Genomic DNA, 17481 nt, shown 5'->3' with positions numbered 1-17481 from the left:
AACTACCACCAAGGGGATAAACAGTTCAAGCAGTGGCAGGACTGGAGCTCAGACAGCCTAGCAAGGCACAGTATGACAGTACAGTACAGAACACAGCAACACCAACAGGGAAACCATTCACAACAAGAAACACAACAGGACTGAGAACACAAGCAGAATAAATAGGGAAGGAAATGAGGAGGGTAACAAGGAAGAGCAGGTGGGGCAAACAAACCAAATCAGGAAAACAAGAATGGTTAAGACAATGGACAGAGGAGCTCATGGCACACAAACAAACAAAACAAAGCCACTTGGCCCCACAAAACATGACACAAGAACATGCAGCCAATGAGAGCTCTTACCGACTGCACGTCCACACATAACATGACGTGAAAGCACACGGCCGATGAAAATATGAGCCGCATGCTACATAGAGCAAAACAACATGAAAGCATGCGGCCAGTGCTCAGTTCGCTTTCTGATGGAATGCCTATGGGGAATGTCTCAGCGTGATTGCGTCTGAAGCACCTGTGTAACTATTCCAATTCTGATTGCTGTTACATCACCCTGTGGGGTAGCGAGGTGGAACGCTGGGACCCGACTCAGATAGCATAGCGGTCCGAAGTGGGATCTGAGTGTGCGTTGCAACACTTACTTGGTTCCACGAATTGGCATGGGGTGCATGAGAAAGCTTGACTGCGTCCTCAAAGTGCACGCTGCTGCCCGCTGGCGACAGAAGAGGGCGTTGAGGGTGGCAAGGCATAGCGTTGTGCACCGCCACCCGCGCCCTCTTGGGACCCAGAGAAAGAGGAAACTGTCAGCGGCGGAAAACAAAAACGCAAAGAGCAGGCTGAGGGATAGCTTACGATGGCTTCGTAGCATTTCAAAGCGGGCTCTTGATTTCCTCAGCCTGCTTCTGGACTGCCGAGAAAACTTTGGACACACTCCCCGACAGCGTCGCCGAAAAGGTCACCCTGTGAAATGGGAGCATCGAGAAAGCGTGCCTTGTGGAGAACTCGCACCCCTACAAGGTTTAGCCAGGGGACACTTCTCAACCACCAAGGTGGACATCATGACTGCCCCACCATCGAGGGTAGCAAGAGAGCAAAAACTTTTGAAGCCAATTTTGGCATATTTTGCCAATTTTGGCGTTCCTTTTTTTTTTACCAATATGCTTCCATGCTGTCAGAGTTCTTCACGCACATCCGGGAAGAAGGCAAGGGGACTGGGCAAGGCGATTTATGTGTCGCGCTGTGTCCCCAGACAACAGCCACGAAGCTCAGATTCAGCATGAGCACACAGTGGGAAGCTTAGCATGCCGTGACAACCCATGCTGAGGAGCGGGAGGTCCACAGGGATTTTGTCTGTCGGATAAATTCTCGCTGAGATCCTTGACCTCCCAACAGTGTCAAGCAGACCTTCTTCGGCTGTGCTTTTACACACATGCAGCGGCTGGTCAACAGCAGAGGGGAAAACCTCTGCCGCATGCCAATGCAAAAAAACAGCATGAACCACCCAGCGATTGTGGCCGTCAGATAAGGACATAAGAACGACTGCATACAGAAATGCACAGGTGGAATAACATCTTTAAAAAAGATGCCGTGTCACACCCGTGTTTGCTCTTTTTAGGGAAATAAGCTCTTTAAGTGCTGAAGCGCACATGGAAACGGGAAACGGCCACAGCACAGCTTGCAGGAATTAGTGCAGCCTGCAGTATGCAAGGAAAGCTCTTTTAGATTGTCATTGAAACAGCAGGAAACGCTCTCGAAGATCGTGACCACCGCTATAGCGCCTTCACACCAGAAGAACTTCTTCCTGACTCATAGTAAATCACTCGAACAGATGATTGCATTCGAACAACACAAGTGCTTGGCTCAGAGGTGAAAAGCTGAACTGCTGAGCTAATGTTAACAAATGAGACCTTATTGTACAATGTTACGCAAAAAATCAATAAAATGACTTAATCTGGCTTTGTATTCTTGGAAAGTGCTAGAAGACGGCTGCCACGAGCAGGCATTTCTATTGGGGCCCATAACTAAACAAATCTTTCAAGCATTTGATCAAGAAAGTTGAAATGTGGCATGCTACTACACTGGTAGTGCCAACATTTCCAGAATTTTTTTTTTTTTCCAACAGCCTTTTATTTCTCTTCACTTTCTTTTCCTGTCTGTACTAGCAAAGTTAGGGATTCACTTGTTATCAAGTTGGTTAATCAAAAGTAGCTAAACCTTTTTTATGGAAGTAAAATATTGACAAATGTTTTTGAAACAAAAAAGCTTGTTTAATTGCACTACTTGAAAAAAATATACATTGCATTAACCCTGCTTGCATTTTAATGCATTGTATTTTTAGGGTGAATTTGTAAAACGAAATAAAATGGACAGAAAATTGCCTGTAGAATATTATAGGTTGTATTTTATAATCAGAATTAATATTTTGGAAGTGAAATATAAAAGGTGAATATGGATTATTGAATTTTTTAAAATGAAAACGTGTGAAATGTTTTGAATTGAAATATTCACAGCTTAAATATACAACCATGTTGAATTTCAGCCCATAAAAATGCAAGCCCTAAAAATACAAGGGTTAATGCAATGCATCCTTTTTTCATGTAGTGCAATTCAACACGCTTTTTGTTTCAAAAACATTTGTCATTATTTTACTTCCATACTTTTTGAGGTGTTGAAGCCTCCACATGATAAATCTGCCAACTTACAGTATGATTCACTGCACTTGGGTGTGCTTAGACTAATATAGCATAATTTGCGGGTGGGACATGTGCCCACCACTTTTGGCTAAGGTCGATATTGTCCTCACCACTTTTGAAACATCTCGCAGCACGAATGTACCAATACAAATAAATAAAACATCTCCAGAGCATCTAGCAGAGCATTCATTTCGTTCGATTATGGCAAGCTGTATTAACATTTAATCCTTAATACCTACTAGTATCTATTTTCATGCTACTAGTACTTATTTTTTAGATAATAGTATTCCATTAAGTACTAGTACTTATTCATTAGCTACTAGTGCTTATTATTTAGGTACTAGTGCCTATTCGTTAGATACTAGTGCTTATTCTTTAGGTACTAGTACCAGTTTAAAGATACTAGTACTTACTCATTAGATACTAGTTCTTATTTATTAGATACTTCTAGTGCCTATTAAATTGGTAATAGTACTTATTCATTAGTTACTAGTATTTATTATTAGATACTAGTACTTATTAATTAGATACTAGTACCTATTAAATAGATAATAGTACTTATTCATTAGATACTAGTACTTATTTATTATAACATCTACAAAGAAAGCCTTCATGCTTTCAATATGGAACTGGGCAAAGCTAGACAGACTTTCTTCTCAAATATTATAAACTCTCTTTTTGCTACTGTAGAGAGACTGACAAACCCCCCAAGCCAGATTCCCAGTGAAATGCTCTCAGACAGCAAGTGCAGTGAGTTTGCTTCTTTCTTCTCTGAGAAAATCAATAATATCAGAAAGGTGATCAGCACATCCTTGAGTTGCACTGGGGTCAGACAGATCAAACCACCTGAGAAAGTAGTTACTATGTCTGACTTCAAAGAAATTGATGGCAAAATTTTGGAAGAAACCGTACAGCACCTTAAAACATCAACCTGCCCTCTTGACACACTTCCCACATCATTTTTCAAAAGTGTGTTAAACAGTTTAGAAGCAGATCTTCTAGAAGTGGTAAATGCCTCACTTCTCTCTGGCAGTTTTCCAAACTCCCTGAAAACTGCAGTTGTCAAGCCCCTCCTGAAAAAGAGAAATCTGGATAAGACCATATTAAGCAACTATAGGCCGATCTCAAATCTTCATTTCATAGGCAAGATCATTGAAAAAGTTGTCTTCAATCAGCTGAACAAATTCATAAGCTCGAATGGATACTTTGACAATTTTCAATCTGGTTTCCGACCGCACCACAGCACAGAGACAGCGCTCATAAAGATAATAAACGATATTCGCTTAGATACTGATTCAGGCAAATTATCAGTGCTGGTGCTACTCGACCTCAGTGCTGCATTTGACACTGTCGATCACAACATACTTCTGGACAGGCTGGAAAACTGGGTGGGGCTTTCTGGGATAGTCCTAAAATGGTTCAGGTCATACTTAGATGGGAGAGGTTATTATGTGAGTATAGGAGATCATAAGTCTGAGTGGACATCCATGACATGCGGAGTCCCTCAAGGCTCAATTCTTGCGCCACTCCTGTTCAACCTGTATATGCTCCCAATGAGCCAAATAATGAGAAAGAACCAAATTTCTTACCACAGCTATGCAGACGACACACAGATTTACTTAGCCCTATCGCCTAACGATTACAGCCCCATTGACTCCCTGTGCCAATGCATCGATGAAGTCAACAGTTGGATGTGTCAAAACTTTCTTATGTTAAACAAAGACAAAACTGAAGTCATTGCGTTTGGAAACAAAGATGAAGTTCTCAAGGTGAACGCCTACCTTCACTCTAGGGGTCAAACAACTAAAAATCAAGTCAGGAATCTTGGTGTGACACTAGAGTCAGACCTTAGTTTCAGGACTCATGTCAAAGCTATAACTAAATCAGCATACTATCATCTGAAAAATATTGCAAGAATTAGATCCTTTGTTTCCAGACAAGACTTAGAGAAACTTGTTCATGCTTTCATCACCAGCAGGGTGGATTATTGTAATGGACTCCTCACTGGCCTTCCCAAAAAGACCATAAGACAGTTGCAGCTCATACAGAACGCTGCCGCCAGGATTCTGAGCAGAACCAGAAAATATGAACATATCACACCAGTCCTCAGGTCGTTACACTGGCTCCCAGTTAAATTTAGGATTGATTTTAAAGTATTATTACTGGTATATAAATCATTCAAAGGCCTAGGACCTCAATACATTGCAGATATGCTCACTGAATATAAACCCAACAGATCACTCAGATCACTAGGATCATATCAGCTAGAAATACCAAGGGTTCACTCTAAACATGGCGAGTCCGCTTTTAGCTATTATGCTGGAACCAGCTTCCAGAGGAGATCAGATGTGCTCCTACTGTAGTCACTTTCAAATCCAGACTCAAAACACATCTGTTTAGCTATGCATTTAATGAATGAGCACTGTGCCAATGCTCGTCCGACTGTTTGTACTGTACTGTATTTTATTTGTATTTTTCTAAACTGTTTTAATTATTCTTATTTCTTTTTATTATTTTAATTTCTTCTATGTAAAGCACTTTGAATTGCCATTGTGTATGAAATATGCTATATAAATAAACTTGCCTTGCCTTGCCTTATTTCGATAGTGACTAGTAACTATTCTTTTGTTACTAGTAACAAATTTAAATTTTTTGCCATTGACTTCTACGGGGATCTGTCATTCAGATATCAACTATTCAGTTCTGACTATAGTATGTATTCCAATTGTGATTAGTACGTATTTATTAGATACTAGCAGTTATTTATTAGCTACTAGTACTTATTTTTTAGATACTAGTTCCTATTACTATTTATTCAATAAATACTAGTACTAAGTCATTAGATACTAGTACCTATTAAATAGATACTAGTACTTATTCATTAGTACTTATTCAATAGATACTACTTATTCATTAGATACTAGTACCTATTAATTAGATACTAGTACTTATTAATTAGCTACTAGTACTTATTCAAGAGATACTAGTACCTATTTATTAGATATAGTATTTATTCCAAATGTTACTAGTAAGATTTGTTATTGAACTCTCCAGTGGCCGTTCTGACTAGTCATAACATAAGACGAGTAAAAAAGCAGTTGTGACTAGTAAAATAAGAAAAGTTACTAAAATTACAAAAGATACTAGTGTCTGTTACGTCCAAAGACGTATATCTTTTGTGAGAGCTGCATGGTACTGTGGTATGTTTCTTTCTTTCTGTTGTTTTTGTTTTGTGTCTCCTGCTCTCCTTTGGCTCCTCCCACTCTTTCCCTCTGGCAAGTAGCTGATTGTGTCCCCAGCTGCACCTGCTTACCAACCAGGGCTGCGTTTCCCAAAAGCATCGTAATTCGTAAGCCTAAGTTCGAAAAGCTAGAGAGAGTACAACTAGAATCAATTCTGGAGGAGTGGAGAGGTAAAATTATTTGGTGCGGGGATTTTAATGCACATAGTAAGGTGTGGGGTGAAAAAGAAGATATAAATGGAGAAATTTTAGAAGAAATAATGGAAGAAAAGGAATTAGTATGTCTAAATGATGGGTCTGGTACAAGGATAAATTTAAGTAAGGGTACAGAAACTGCAATAGATCTTACGTTGATGTCCCAGTCTTTGGTAGGGATAAGTAGTTGGGAAGTAAATAAGGAAAGTACTATAGGGAGTGATCATTATCCTGTATATACAGAAATTGGAATAGAAAGGGACATGCAAAAGAAAGAGAGAGTAAGTAGGTGGAAATTTGAGGAAGCAGATTGGAACAAGTTTAGAATATTGTCCAAAGGGAAATTAAAGGAGGTTTGTATAAACCAGGGAGTTGAAGATCTGAATGAAGAAATAAGTGGTATTATTTTAGGTGCAGCAAAAGAGTCGATACCAAAAAGAGGAGGCAGTAGCAGAAAGAAAATAGTTCCTTGGTGGACGCAAGAATGCACAAAGGTAATTAAAGAGAGAAATAAAGCATTTAAAGTCCTGAAAAGTACACATAACTTTCAGAATTTAATTGAATATAAAAGGAAGCAGGCTGTAGTAAGGAAGACAATAAGGAGAGTTAAGAAAAACTTTTGGGGGAAGTATTGTGAATCTCTAGGAAGAAGTACACCATTAGATAGAGTGTGGGGTATGATTAAGAGAATGGCAGGAAATAAAAGAGAGTATGGATATCCTATAATGAAAGAAGGAGAGAAAATAATAGTAGAGAGCAAAGGTAAAGCAGAGTTGCTGGCAAGGACATTTGTGAAAATACATAGCGATGGTAATTTGAGTAATGAGGAAAAGATACAGAGGGAGAAAACAAAAAGAGATAGTGTCGAAGTAATACAGGTTGATGGAGACAATGAAAGTTCCATAAATGTGATGTTTACAATGGGTGAGTTGAATAATGTCTTAAGAAAATCGGGAAAAACAACGCCAGGGAATGATCAAATAAGTTATTGTATGATAAAAAATTTAAATGATGAGAGTAAAGAAACATTATTAAAGTTATATAATAAGGTATGGGAAGTGGGATGTTTGCCAAAACAGTGGAAAGAATCAATTATTGTTCCCATATGTAAGCCAGGTAAGGATCCGACTTTGGCAGATAGTTATAGACCGATTGCGTTAACTTCACATGTAGGGAAAATTATGGAAAAAATGATAAATGAAAGATTAAAGTATTATTTGGAGACAAAGGAATTGATAAAGGATTACCAGAGCGGGTTTAGAAAGGGACGAAGCACAATAGATCCGGCTATATGTTTAGAGAGTGAAATTAGAAAAGCTCAAATTAATAAAGAAAGTATAGTATCTGTATTTTTTGATGTTGAGAAAGCATACGATATGTTGTGGAAACAAGGACTAATGATTACGATTTATCAAATGGGAATAAGAGGGAGAATGTATAGTTGGATTAAAAACTTTTTAACTGATAGGTGGATCGCAATAAGAGTAGGGAACGAATTGAGTACAAAGTATTTAGTGGAAAATGGAACTCCTCAAGGGAGTATAGTTAGTCCAGTTTTGTTTTCAATTATGATGAATGAAGTGTTTAGTAGAGTTGATAGATCTATAAGTGTTGCTTTATTTGCAGATGACGGTGTTATGTGGAAAAAGGGAAGGAATATAGAATATATAGTGAGGAAGATGCAAGAGGCTATTGGGAAGGTAGAGAGTTGGGGAATGGAATGGGGTTTTAGGTTTTCAGTGGCAAAGACCAAAGTAGTCTGTTTTTCTCAAAGGAAAAATCAAGAACAAATTCAACTTAAACTTTATGGTAAAAATCTAGAGAAAGTGGAATGTTTTAAATATCTCGGGATGTGGTTTGACAAAAAACTTAACTGGAAAATACATATTGAGAATATTGTTGAGAAATGTAAAAGAATATTGAATGTAGTAAGATGTCTGAGAGGTAGAGAGTGGGGAGCAAGTAGGACCTCGTTGAAAGTAGTATATATTGGGTTAATTAGGGCAGTTATTGATTATGGATGTACAGTTTACCAGTCTGCTTCAAGAACATTATTAAAAAAGTTGGATGTTATTCAAAGTCAGGCGCTGAGACTATGTTGTGGTGCTTTTAAAACAACCCCAGTAGCGGCTTTACAAGTAGAGATGAATGAGATGCCATTGGAGAATAGAAGAAATCAGATAGCATTAACGTACTGGGCAAATTTAAAAGGGCATAAGGAAAGACACCCGACTCAGAAGGTGTTACAACCTTGTCAAGAAAGGGAAAGACGACAGATTAAGAGCTTTGGTTGGATAATAATCGATGCAGTCAATGAGATAGGGATAGGAGATATGACGTTAAGTCCAACTGTGCCATTATCTAATGTTCCACCTTGGTTATTAGGGGAGTTAGAGGTAGATTTGCACCTTTTAGAGTTGAAAAAAGAGAATAGTATTAACAGGTGTCAGGTTAATAGATACATAGAGGAGAATTATTCTATGTTTACTAAGATATATACAGATGCATCAAAAACAGAAGATAATAGAGTAGGAGCTGCGTTCATTATACCAGAAATGAATGTTATGTTAAATAAGAGAGTTAATGATAAATTGTCAGTGTTCACAGGAGAAATGCTGGCCATTCTCTTAGCCCTTGAGTGGGTTGAAAATAGTAGGTCAAGGGAAGTGTTAATAGGGTCAGATTCATGCAGTGCGTTAACCAGTATTAAGAACATGCAATCAGAAGCAAGACAGGATATTTTGTTGGAAATAGCCCAAGCTGTTTATAGAATTAATAGAGTAGGAGTAGTAGTAAAATTCATCTGGATTCCAGCCCATATAGGAGTAGAAGGAAATGAATTGGCTGATAAATATGCCAAAAATGCTACCAAAAAAACAGAGATAGATATGGTAATAAGGTATAGTAAGGCAGAAGTTAAAAGCATAATTAAAGCAGAAATGAGAAAGAAGTGGCAAGAGGAGTGGAATATGGAAACAAAAGCGAGAATGTACTACAGTATCCAGAAGAGGGTAGGAGGTATGAGAGAAAATAATAGGAACAAAAAGGAAGAGGACATTATTTCGAGAATGAGATTTGGGCATACTGGATTAAATAGTACGCTTAAAATAATAGGGAAACATGCGACTGGGATGTGTGAGGTCTGTAATATTAACGAAACAGTAGAGCATGTAATTATGAATTGTCATAGGTATAAGGAGGAAAGGATGAGGCTGAAAGACTGGTTTAGGAAAGAAAAAATTAGATTTGAAATGAGGGAAATACTACAAATGAATTCAGGGCATGTAGGGTATAGAGCGATATTTGTGTTTTTGAATAAAACAGGGCTTAGTAGAAGGATATGAGTTTAGTTGTTTTAGAAAGTTGTATGTAATAATAATGATAATGTATGAATATTAATAATGTTATTAGATATTTATGAAGCTATTTATTGGTTTTATATAAGTATGTATTTATTTATTTATTTATTTATTTAAAGGATAGTGAGAGAAGGCTATTGTGATCCACACTCCATATCAGAAGGTGGCGGTAATGCACACTGAAAAGTTGTTTGCCAACCGCCATTAAAAGAAAGAAGAAGAAGAAGAAGAAGCCTAAGTTCGTAAAAAACGATCGTACGACTGATCTTAATATTATGGTCTGTTTCCCAAAAGCATCGTAACTTAAGTAGCACTTGGAAATCTTTGTAGAACTACGAGTGCTCTGGAGTAATCGTAAATCCCCAAGTGCATCATAAGAAGACAGATTTATGCGGTCACATGCAGGACAACCGGCATCACTTTTGTCTAGATTTAACAGATTACACTGCAAAGTGAGTACAAATATAAGGTTTTGATTGTACTTTTTTTATTGTACACTTTATTGTACTTGTTTTTTGTTTAAATGAATGTATAAATTAAATAATAAAAAAGGGAAGAAAAAATACACATCTAAATTAAATGAATGAACAAAAAAAAATCATAAAAGAACGATGTAATGTGGGAAATATGCTTCAAAGACTGGGCAAAATATGGATGAATAAAAAAAAAACCTGTCAATGACTTGCTGACGTGCACGAAAACCAGCCATGTATTGGGCATTTCTTGCAGACCACCTTCCCTGATCTTTGAACACCCCGGGTTGCAGTTAGTTTGCAATGTCCACCCAGATGTTTTGTTTTTCCTTATTTGTATGGTGTCATCTTACAAAAATAACATCTTTGTTTCGCTCTAAAATTAGGCCTACACTAATTTAATATTTTTTGTTCATACATTTTGTCAGTAGGCTATCTCCGCCTGAATGTAGACTTTAGACTTGTTAGAGTCTAAGGCTAGTCCACAGATGACGATTATTAGGTTAAACCTAATAATTAAGGCTAAACGTTCAGAATACGATTCCATATAAGGTTATATTTCAGCACTTCGCAAATGGACAGCGACTCTTAAGTAGCACGTAAAACGCGTTCTCGTTAAGTGCATTTTTGGGAAACGCTCGTGGAACGCTGCGAGCGTTCGTAACCTTGCACGTAGAGAGCGCTCTTAAGAGCTAAGATACATCATTATCAGGAAACCCGGCCCAGGAGGGAAGCAGCATAAAAGCAAGCAGAACTCTCAATCATGGAGTACAAAGGAGTTTTGTAAAACTGTGGTTTGAAGATTGAAACTCCAATAGTGGATTTAGAGGTATTACAGACCAAAATAGTAAATAATCAAGTTGATGTGGTGAGTGAATTTTAAAGACATGTGAACCAAAAATATAGTAATTTTAAGCAAGTTTTTACAGATGGATCTAAAGACCCAATAACCGGAGTTACAGATGCTGCAATCGTAGTTCCCAGCCAGACGATTGAGATGGGCAGGAGGAGAACTTCAGATCACTTAAGTGTATATGCTGTTGAGATGTTTGCCATTTTGATGGCATTAGAATGGATAGAAAGCACTAAGTTAAACAAAACTTTAATTTGCAGCGACTCTGTTTCTGTACTGCAGAGTCTTAAGACCGGTATGGTCAAGAATCATCAGGAGATGTTTTATGATATTATGGCTATCTATTTAAAAATAAAGAATAAAGGTGATGACGTTATATTTATGTGGGTCCCAGCACATATGGGTATTATAGGAAATGAAAAGGTAGATACAATTGCTAAGGAATTGAGTTGAGTCCAGCAACTCACCTGCCGTGACTGTGCTTTGTGTCAATAAACATCCTTGCAACTTACCTGTCTGTTCTGTGCTGATTTGTGACACTAATATTATAAAGCCACCTTGTGATTTGGTTTTCCATTTAAGCTGTTATGCTCCTGATTGTTTGTTTTTACTTTGTTTTTTTGTTACTTGGGAACTGTAGGGAGGTGGGTGCCACTTTATTTTGTAATCCCCTTTTTCTCCTGGTTTGTGGTTAGGTAGGGAATGAGTGTACATTTCTGTTATTTATTTGTTATATTCTTTGTGAGGCTTAAGAATTTAACTACCTGGTAGACCCAACTTTTGTTTATTATTTTGCCATTGCCCCCTTCTGAAATCTGTGTTTCCTCCCTAAAGCTTTACTTTCTAAGTAAATTGTTATATGTTAAGAGCCTTTGAATAAAAGAGTTAAAAAGAATCTTGTTGTTGTGGTGCTGTGGCAGGGCCCAGACAAATGCTCCCACCCAGTTCCCGTCCCTTCCCGTCCCACCCCACCCACTTCCCGTCCCAGCAAACAAAGATACGCCACTGCTAATAATAAATAAAAAGAGGATTAAAAATTTTGCAGACACAGTTGCAAATGTTGTAACCTTACAATTCTCCACACCTCAGTGGAAGAGATCTGAGTAAAAAAGAGACCACACCCTCTGTGATCGTATATAATCACGCCCTGCGTCTGATTTAGTGACAGGACTCATCAAACTCAGTGATTTGATCTCACACAGCAGTTCTAAGTCATGGGTAAGTTATAAAATATCAGGTTGCTTGTTTTTATCTGATATTGCCTGAATTATTAGGAACTTCTTGTTAGCGTGTAGCATTGCATAAATGTGCATACAGTATAATTACTTGATGATTGAAAGAGCTTCAGGACATATTTCCATGTTGTTTCTAGCATGCATTTATGGAGACGTCATGAAGATAGACACCACCGGTGCATCAGAAGTGACAGCAAAACAGGATAAATTAACCGTAAAGGGTGAGAAGAATGCATCACTGCTTTGAACTCACATCTGACTTTTGTATGATTGCCAAATATACAACACTGCATTACAGCTTATATTAACATTGATTTAAACTTGTTATAGGGGTTGACGCCTCTAAAAAGCTGGCTGAGGTTGATCTGGCCCGCATGGATAATTACAAAAGTATAATCACTAAAGTTGGCAGAGCAAAGCAGATGGACCCGGCTGTGATCGCGGGGATCATATCCAGAGAGTCCAGAGCCGGAGCCGCTCTGAAGGATGGGTGGGGCGACCATGGCAATGGCTTTGGTCTCATGCAGGTTGGTTAGAGGAATATATCTAGACTATTTCAAACTCATAAGAAAACATATAACATACTAAACATAAACTAAAGCTGATTTCCCATGCAAAATATTTTGACATCAGCAAGTAAACGTTGCAAATAATAATAAGAGAATGTTAAACCATTTCTGAACATTTCTAATTGTTCTCTTCATTGATGGTGTTTCTTTCAGGTTAACAAAAACTACCACACTCCAGCAGGTGCATGGGACAGTGTGCAACATATCACACAAGGTACTGAGATTCTCATTGGCTCCATTAAAGAAATTCAAGCAAAGTTTCCAAAGTGGACTCCAGAGCAATGCTTTAAAGGTAGGCTATATTTACTCAAGAGATAAATAAAGATAAATAGCATTACAAAAAGTCTAATAAATGCAGATAGCGCAGGTACATCTCTAAGATGTCTGCTAAAGAGCACTTAATTTAGAGAACATCTGATAAACGTCAGTTTTACACTCTAAATCATAAACATCATAAAGTCATGTTCTAAATGTCTACTTAACATCTGATTGGAAATGTCTAAGAGACATATTGCAGATGAGCAAACACTCTAAAAATTATTTGGAGATGTACAGTAGTCAACCAGAATGCCTATTACCGCCACGGTCGCATTTCAAAGTCATTTGCGAAATGATCGCCAGGTAGCGCAAAGGGATATTGTGCAAAACAGGAACAATTGACACATTTTGAATTGAAAAGTTCGGTTAATGCCAATTAACAGTAAGGATGAAATACTACAACTATGGAAATTAGAACAGAAAAATAGAGACGACAACAATATAGGCTATATTTCATATTGTAGCCTAGATGTCGGTGGGCAAGTGAAGCCTATTCCCCGGGGGAACAGCACAATAACAAAAAAAAATAAAAAATCAGGTTCAAATCCCGAACAAACATGTGCTACTGTCATTTTTATATTATTAATGCATTTTATATTATTAATGCAGAGAGATTTGTCTAGTTCTAAAACTCTGTTACACTATATGTTTTTTGTTTTTTTTGCTTATATTTATAAAATTAAATTACCATGCATTTCCATTTTACACTAAGGAACAAATATTATCCAACAGAATGACTGCATTTGCATTTTTATAATAATGACACGCAGACTTTTTGGGACTTTAACTTATTCACCGTATCCCCCAGAGTTAGATAAGTCCATACCCTTTTCATCTCCTTGCGTGCCGTAACTCTGTCTGACGCACCCACCGCTAGCCTAGCTTAGCACAAAGACTGGAGGTAAACAGCTCCAGCTAGCATACTGCTGCTAATAAGTGACAAAATAACGCCAACATTTTCCTATTTATGTGTTGTGATGTGTGTAGTCACAGCGTGTACAAACAAAGAGGTCACATGAGACAGCCATCTTCTAACCGTATACATACTGGGAACTATTTTCTCAGAAGGCGAAGCACTGCTACTTGGGCGGAGTGATTTGCTCGCAGCACCTGAGAAGCCCCGTGGTGAGGAGCAGAGAGTTCGCTTAGAGTTGGAGTAAATCACTCCGCAGAAGTAGCAGTGCTTCGCCTACTGAGAATATAGTTCCCAGTATGTATACGGTTAGAAGATGGCTGTGTCTCATGTGACCTTGTTATTTGTACACGCTGTGACTATACAAATCACAACATGTAAATAGGAAAATGTTGGCGTTATTTTGTCACTTATTGGGAGCAGTATGCTAGCTGGAGCAGTTTACCTCCAGTCTTTGTGCTAAGCTAGGCTAGCGGTGGGTGCGTCAGACAGATGCAAAGGAAGATGAAAAGGGTATGTATGGATTTATCTAACTCTGGGGGATACGGTGAATAAGCTTAAGTCCCAAAAAGTCAGCATGTTCCTTTAACGTTTAGCCTATACCTTGCTTAAATTTGATGCAATAATATAAGCCTACATTTGTTTCAGTTCTAAATTTGTTCTGTAATTTCAGTATTGTGATTATGAATTTGTTTAACTACAATATTTCACTTGAATTTATCTGCTAGCAGTAGGCTATACCAGCTCTCAATTGCGATAACGCAATAGAGAGAATAAACGGACACTTTTCAAAGTCTGTGATTGTAGCGCCTCTTAGCGGTAAAAGGCAGCAAATACACATCCGCAAATTTACCGCCGCGGGAACGGAAAGTATTATTCTGGTTGAGTGCCAACTGTAATGCACAATGCAAACATCAAATAGACGTCTCCATGATGTAGGCCTACCTGTGCTATCAGGGAGTTCATCGCTCAACTTTCATGTCTCAGTTGCAGTTTAATGTCTGTTCCAGGGGGATTATCAGCATACAACGCAGGTGTGAATAATGTCCTTTCATACGAGCGCATAGACGAGCGCACCTCAGGCGGTGATCACGCCAATGATGTTGTGGCCCGAGCCCATTGGTTCAAAAGCAAGGGTTACTGAAGAACGCAGTTATGAACCCGTAAAACCTTACATTTCTGAAAAGAGCATAACAACTCAGATGACAAGTCCTCATTTTTAATATTAAACCTTCTGTTTTGGAATGAATGTTGATAGGATAGCCTAGCTTTTAAGAGTTTGGGCCGTTTTCAAAACAAGTACATTTCCTGTGATGATAGTATCTGATGAAATAAAAGTCATTTATTTACTTAAATCGTGTTTATTGTTTATCATCACTTTCTAAACCCCACACCTCATATTCTTCGTTGCTCCTGCAAGTGGAGCAGTGCAAACACGTAACGTTACTGGAACAGCTTGTTGTTTTCCACGACAGAGGGCGATGTTGAGCTAATCCTGCTCTCACACACAAAACACTGGAGAATGTCATTAGTGAAAATCTGATGTTTCGCTCGTTTTAAGGATGGCCAGATACCTCTAGGATTTCTTCGCTTCGTAAGTAACTGTTACATCTGAGTTACTGTCTGCGTTAAAGCAATAATGCGTTCATTTGGTTTTATTGAGGCTTTCTGTCGGTTTTGAGCTCATATACACTGGACAAAGCGGTTGTTTGGGAAGTTTGGGGAGCAAACATCTCCATCACTTTCCGCTAGTCCAGTGAATAATGTTATGCGACCTTTTTTTTAGTGAATTACCTCACTAAACATATTAACTGCGTGTTATCTTCTTAAGTGGTTTATCGCATTTTGATTTCTCTGTTGTATTGTCTGCTGTAAAACAAGATAACTTAAGAGAATTGAATAGTGCTCTGTAAATATTCTGTCATATAACGCCTAAAGTTTTGCACATCTTGACATATTTGCATTTTTGTTTTTTTATAGACTATGCAACAACCTATAAATTCCGTTAATGTATCCTGTAAGTAGCCTACCCTTTTTTTGTTAAACTTTTTCACGCTAGTTCTTGGTTGTTGATTGCTTGTTTCCAAGTCGTGTTTATTATGTATCAATAGAGCTGGTAAGTCCCGCCCCTTCCGCTAACCCCGCTGGACCTCTAGGTTGAAAAATCGTCAATGCAAGTGAATGGGAGAAAATAATTATTTTCTGGTCCCTTTTGAATTGTGCCATGAATGTGAACATATGTTGTCTGTGAATTTTTTATATAATCTTTCATGTTATGAGTTTGACAGTATGTGGTATGATTCTTCGGCTAGCAGTTGTGGAAAAGACATAACGAGAAAGACTACATGTCGCCTATGTGACGTCACCCCATAAAGTTGACTTACCCGTGGTTTTCGCCAACCTCAACGATTTTGTCCTCTCCCTGAAAGAAGGCGGTGAAGTGCACCAAAGACACATGCTGCGTTCCAGTCCACTTTTAGACACGCACTTGCGAACTTCCCTAAGCACTTCCCCTTGGGGGAATCCCTGCCGCCATTTTGAAGTGCGTTCCACTTCGTGAAGTGGACGAGGGAAGTTTATATGGACAGACCCTCGTTCCCTCGATTTTGACCGAGGGAGCGAGTCTGCTTCAAATGTACACTTCAGGCACCTATATGTCCCACAATGCAGTACGATTGTGACGTCACCACATATCTCATCTAATCACCACCACAACAGACAACTCTATGATATATTAATTATATATATTTTTTGTTTAAAACAACCCAAACACACATAAACATTTGGATGCTGCATTAAACAAATTTTTTTTAAAATAATAAATCAACTCCACAGCTGATTCCAAGTGATCAAGGGCTTAGGACGTTCCAGTTCAGCCCATTGCAGTTTCCGCCAGTAGTGGGCACTCGCAATGACGTACATCCGAGTGAACGAGACGGAGGGAAGTTTGCGAGTGAAGGGCATGACAGTTTTGGACTGGAACGCAGCAACAGTCATGTTTAGCGGGATCCGTGAGCTAGTGTCCGTGTGCGAATGGTGGTGACGTTTCAAACGCGTCGAAAGCAGCGAAGAGTTGTAGTCCACAAAGTGCTCTCACACAAAGTCTAACCGTATCAAACTTCTACCCGCTAAATTGTAGCATTCTTCACATGAAAGATTATATAAAAAATTCACAGACAACATATGTTCACATTCATGGCACAATTCAAACGGGACCAGAAAATAATTATTTTCTCCCATTCACTTGCATTGACGATTTTTCAACCTAGAGGTCCAGCGGGGTTAGCGAAGGGGGCGGGACTTACCAGCTCTATATCTTCATGTAAAAAAAATAAAAAATAAACAAAATAAACAAAATTGGAGAGCCACAAAATTACCATTGTCATTTGGTTGAGTATTTTCTTCACCTTCAGAGCTATAAGAAAAACACAAAGGATTGATGTTAAATGACATAGGCTATCTATAGCTTAAAGGCAGGGTAGGTAGAAATGGTCTAAAATTTTTATTTTTCAAATTTGTTTAAACTTTATGTACATATCAATACATAATTAAAATGTAAGTACTCTGAAAAAGAAAGTATCAAAATCGAGTGTCTGTAGACCTCTCACGACTGTTTTAAAGACATCTCATTATTTCCAT

At 38.3% G+C, this 17481-nt stretch overlaps 1 protein-coding gene across 2 annotated transcripts in view; it reads left to right on the top strand.

Moving 5' to 3' along the window:
- Window positions 1-6655: 6655 nt before the first annotated feature.
- LOC311303303 (lysozyme g-like) overlaps window positions 6656-17481 on the top strand; it is a 52543-nt gene continuing 41717 nt past the window's right edge. The window contains exons 1-5 of one of the 2 annotated variants that reach the window (XM_084429729.1): window positions 6656-12025; window positions 12180-12263; window positions 12373-12569; window positions 12765-12903; window positions 14853-15518. In XM_084429729.1, coding sequence (XP_084285855.1) covers window positions 12022-12025; window positions 12180-12263; window positions 12373-12569; window positions 12765-12903; window positions 14853-14986 — 558 coding nt within the window. In that variant the 5' untranslated portion in view covers window positions 6656-12021 and the 3' untranslated portion in view covers window positions 14987-15518. Of the gene's footprint in view, window positions 12026-12179; window positions 12264-12372; window positions 12570-12764; window positions 12904-14852; window positions 15519-17481 lie in introns of those variants that run through there. The other variant, XM_084429727.1, reaches the window with a different exon arrangement.

This window comes from Rutilus rutilus (genome assembly GCF_951802725.1).
Source record: "Rutilus rutilus genome assembly, chromosome: 14".
In the NCBI taxonomy this organism is placed as follows: domain Eukaryota; kingdom Metazoa; phylum Chordata; class Actinopteri; order Cypriniformes; family Leuciscidae; genus Rutilus; species Rutilus rutilus.
This window is presented reverse-complemented; position numbering and strand designations above follow the sequence as displayed.